Source organism: Colobus angolensis, unplaced genomic scaffold (genome assembly GCF_000951035.1).
Source record: "Colobus angolensis palliatus isolate OR3802 unplaced genomic scaffold, Cang.pa_1.0 Scaffold64, whole genome shotgun sequence".
Taxonomy (NCBI): domain Eukaryota; kingdom Metazoa; phylum Chordata; class Mammalia; order Primates; family Cercopithecidae; genus Colobus; species Colobus angolensis.
Genome location: NW_012120043.1, coordinates 2,119,203 through 2,123,382, shown reverse-complemented (window position 1 = coordinate 2,123,382; position 4,180 = coordinate 2,119,203). Strand labels below are relative to the sequence as shown.

Sequence of the window (4,180 nt, the reverse complement as noted above, 5' to 3'; positions counted from 1 at the left end):
TGGACGTGTGTGTCCCTCTCGGGTGTGTGCGTGGGTGTGGGGTTGCTGCGTCTGTGCGTGGGTGTGGGGTCGCTGCGTCTGTGCGTGGGTGTGGGGTTGCTGCGTCAAGTGTGGCGTCCTCACCGGTTGGCCATGCATGGCTCCCTCGTCGGCAAGGACTGTTCCCTGAGCTGCTTTGGCGCTTGCCGCCTGCCGCCAGCGAGGGACGGCCCCAGCCTCCACTGGCCTGGGTCTGGCCTGAGCTCGTCTCAGTAGGCCTGAGGCGTGGCTGGTCCTGCCATCCTACCCAGACACGTGGGACCGTCAGCCTGAGCAGCCCGGCCTGTGGCCCCGACCTCGAATTGTGAGGGGGGCGCCCTGGAGCAGCTTGGGAACTGAACCTGACCCTCCTCCTGCTCCAGAAATCTCCCAAGCATAAGAAGAAGAAGCACAAGAAGGAGAAGGAGGAGCGGACCAAAGGCAAGAAGAAGTCCAAGAAGCAGCCTCTGGGCAGCGAGGAGGCGGCGGGGGAGCCGGTGCAGAACGGCGCAGCAGAGGAGGAGCCGCTCCCGGTGAGGGGTACTTCAGCGCCCCCGCCCCGTGCCAGGGTTCCTGGCGGGCTGCGGGCTGCTCCCCACTCCTGCGGCCTCCATGCGGGAGAGAACAGCAGATTCTTGAAGAAGCTGAGCCTGGCGGGAGCAGGGAGCTGGCCCTGGCCTGCAGCCCCACATTCGGAACCCCGCGGTGGGCTGTGTGGTCCTGGGAGCCGGGCATCCCTCACAGGCACCTCTGAAGCCCCTCACCCCAAGCGTTCTTGGAGTCATGGCGTTTGACCTGGGGTGTTGGGCTGCACTGGAGTCTTCGTTAGGACGGAGCTCGAGGCCCCCGAGGCTGATGGGCCTTTTCTCTTTCCAGCCTGAGTCCAGCTACTCCCTCCTCGCTGAAAATTCTTATGTTAAAATGGTGAGCCACTCCCTGGGGCAGGGTGGGCCAGCCCATGCTCTTTGGCATGGGATTGCACAGAACAGGGCAGCCCCCACAGCTCCCAGATGTTGGTGTACCCAGGGCCTGTGATCCCTGGCAGGGCATTGCATGGGCAGCGCCTCTGGCTTGGGTAAGGTTAGAGACATGCCCTGAGCTGGCAGGAGGGCCCCCGCCATGCACTGAAAGAGCAACCACAGGAGGCGCCTGGGCTGCAGCTGGGGGTCGCCCCTCTCCGTGCCTTCCTGTGCCCGTGGGACCCGTGCTGCCTCTGTGGTCAGTGAGAGACAGGCAGCTGTGCCTGTTCCCTGCGGCAGGCCCGCCTGCCCTACTAACATTGGCCATACCCTGCAGACCTGTGATATCCGGGGCAGTCTGCAGGAGGACAGTCAGGTCACCGTGGCCATCGTGCTGGAGAACCGGAGCAGCAGCATCCTCAAGGGCATGGAGCTCAGCGTGCTGGACTCACTCAATGCCAGGATGGCCCGGCCGCAGGGCTCCTCCGTCCATGATGGCGTCCCCGTGCCTTTCCAGCTGCCCCCGGGTGAGCCCCGCCCCACTCACAGCCTCTGCTGGGGTTTGTGGGAGCACGGTGGCAGCTGGTGGCTGCCCGGATCCACTGGTTCTTGTTCCTTCCTTCTCACGTTCCCTTGGTCCCCAGGCTGCACCTCAGCACCTCCTCAGGGTCGGGGTCTCCCTGCAGCTCTCTGAGAAGTGTGATGGCCTCGGATGGACCTGACTAGAGCCCCAAGGGCTGGGCTGGGGGCTGGGGCCTTCCTGGGTTCCACGGCTCCAGTGGCCGAGTCTGCCCTCTGAAACAGGGATGGGACCAGGTCCAGGCCAAACTGGGGACACCACTAGCCTCTTGTTTCTGCTCCCGTCCCCTGGTGCTGCCTTGGGGGCTGAGCTCAGATTCCTAAGCAGCCATTGAGGACTGGGGGCTGAGGACAGACCTGGGGGCCCCACCCATGCTGAGCCCCAGCTGCATCTCAGGCCCCACTCCCCCTCTTCCCTGCCAGGCGTCTCCAACGAAGCCCAGTATGTGTTCACCATCCAGAGCATCGTCATGGCGCAGAAGCTCAAGGGAACCCTGTCCTTCATTGCCAAGGTATGCGGGGCTCCCCTCGACGCCAGGGAGCCGACTCTGCAGGCTGGGGCTCTACCTGCCCCATCCCAGTGGGTGTCCAGGGGGTCCCTAGGGGAAGTGGGCCACCTGCCTGGGGAGCCCGGAGCCCGGAGCCCTGACCTGGGCCTGACTCCCTACTCAGCCGCACCACTTTCCCTCCACTGCAGAATGACGAGGGCGCAACCCACGAGAAGCTGGACTTCCGGCTGCACTTCAGCTGCAGCTCCTACCTGACGACCACGCCCTGCTACAGGTGGGGCCCGGCCACGCCCACCTCCTGCACGCCACCGCCTCCCGCACCCCTCCGCCTCCCTCGACCTTGCAGGCACCTGTGCCCCAGGGACTGAGGCTTCTGGGCAGGACTTTAGAGACGGATTTGGAGGCCCAGCTCGTGGCTGGTGCAGGTCAGGCTGCCTAGTGTCTGCACCAGCTGGGGCCGCGTAGTTGAAGCCACAGGCCTGGCAGCGTCACCCAGAGAGGCCCTGGCCCCTGGCAGTCCTGGAGGCTGGAGGAGTGAGATCAAGGAGCCAGCAGCACGGGCTGCTCCTGAGGCCTCTCCTCAGCATGGCTCGGCGTGTGGCACCGCCTGCCCCCTGAGTCGTCACAGGCTGTCCTCTGTGTGCCTGCATCCTAGCCTGTCCCGCTAGTCCCTTCCTACAGGACATCCGTCCTTGTCAGAGGAGGGCCCACCCCATGACTTCAGGCACCTCTGTGACCTCTTTAAAGACAAGTCATGGTCAGTTTCTGGGTGTGAGGGCTTCCACACAGGAAAATAAGCCACATCTTCAGGACCCCTGAGACCTCCCGGCCCAGACACACAGGAGGCAGCATGTGTGGCAGGTTTTGTCGGCTTCTGTATCAGGGAGCCTGAGGAACCCGGCCCCACCAGAGTCAGCCTCCCTGTCCCTCCCACAGTGACGCCTTTGCCAAGTTGCTGGAGTCTGGGGACTTGAGCATGAGCTCTGTCAAAGTCGATGGCATTCGGATGTCCTTCCAGAACCTTCTGGCGAAGATCTGTTTTCACCACCATTTTTCTGGTAAGGAGAGTGAGGGGCTTTCACGCGCGCGGTGGCCGTCCCTTCCTTTTGGAGTTGGGTCTGTGGCCCTCGCACCCAAACTCACACCCTTTGGGATCCTGGGAGCTGGCGCGGGGGCTGCATTCCCCCACCCCAGGCTTCCCAGGACCACACCCTGCTCCTGCAGACCTCCTGAAGCTGTGGCCAAGGGCAGCCCAGGAAGGTGGCCCCTGCTCTGGGGGTGGGGCTGCAACCATGCGGTGTGCGGGGGCCTGACGCCGCCCGCTCTGTTGCAGTTGTGGAGCGAGTGGACTCCTGCGCCTCCATGTACAGCCGCTCCATCCAGGGCCACCACATCTGTCTCCTGGTGAAAAAGGTGAGCCTTCAGCCGCTGCACACACCCTGGCTCCCCCTCTCCTGGGGTCACACCCAGGCCTTCGTCCCCGGGGGTGAGCCTTGGGACTTCGAGGGCTCGAGGACAGTGATGGCAGCACCACGGCTGTGAGCCCCTCACTTGCGCCAGCCCCACTCAGCAGTGCAGACCTTCCCTCAGCAAGACGGGGCTTCCGCCTCCTGCTGTTCTGCTCACCCCAGGCTGACACATGACTCCAGTGGCCCCCACTCCCACCGCTCCTGCCCCCCACCCCACCTCTGTGCACAAGGCAGCCAAGGCCCTGGGGTCGGACTCTCCACCTCTCACTGCTGAGCTTCCAGAATGACTCCTCGCTCCCTCCGCTCCGGGCGGCCTCCTGAGTATTGCAGGGTGGTTGTCTTCACAGTGTGTCGACTGCCAAATGCAGTGTGTGACTGTTTTGTTGAGGGCTTTCGTGTCTGTATATGAGGAGTTGGGTCTTTAGTTTTCTGGTACCACCTTTGGTTTTGTCATCCAGTGACCTCATCAGACACACAGGAGAGTGTGTCCTCTCTGTTTTGGGACAGACTGTGTGTGAGGAGGGGCATTTTTTCCTTCGAAAGAAACATGTGTAGGGCCGGGCGCGGTGGCTCAAGCCTGTAATCCCAGCACTTTGGGAGGCCGAGACGGGCGGATCACGAGGTCAGGAGATCGAGACCATCCTGG

At 63.5% G+C, this 4,180-nt stretch overlaps 1 protein-coding gene across 1 annotated transcript in view; it reads left to right on the top strand.

Moving 5' to 3' along the window:
- Positions 1-4,180, top strand: part of AP3D1 (adaptor-related protein complex 3, delta 1 subunit) — a 42,805-nt gene that overhangs the window by 29,489 nt on the left and 9,136 nt on the right. The window contains exons 23-29 of the mRNA XM_011964047.1: positions 402-551; positions 895-942; positions 1,315-1,504; positions 1,980-2,068; positions 2,254-2,339; positions 3,002-3,123; positions 3,399-3,478. Coding sequence (XP_011819437.1) covers positions 402-551; positions 895-942; positions 1,315-1,504; positions 1,980-2,068; positions 2,254-2,339; positions 3,002-3,123; positions 3,399-3,478 — 765 coding nt within the window. The remainder of the gene's footprint in view (positions 1-401; positions 552-894; positions 943-1,314; positions 1,505-1,979; positions 2,069-2,253; positions 2,340-3,001; positions 3,124-3,398; positions 3,479-4,180) is intronic.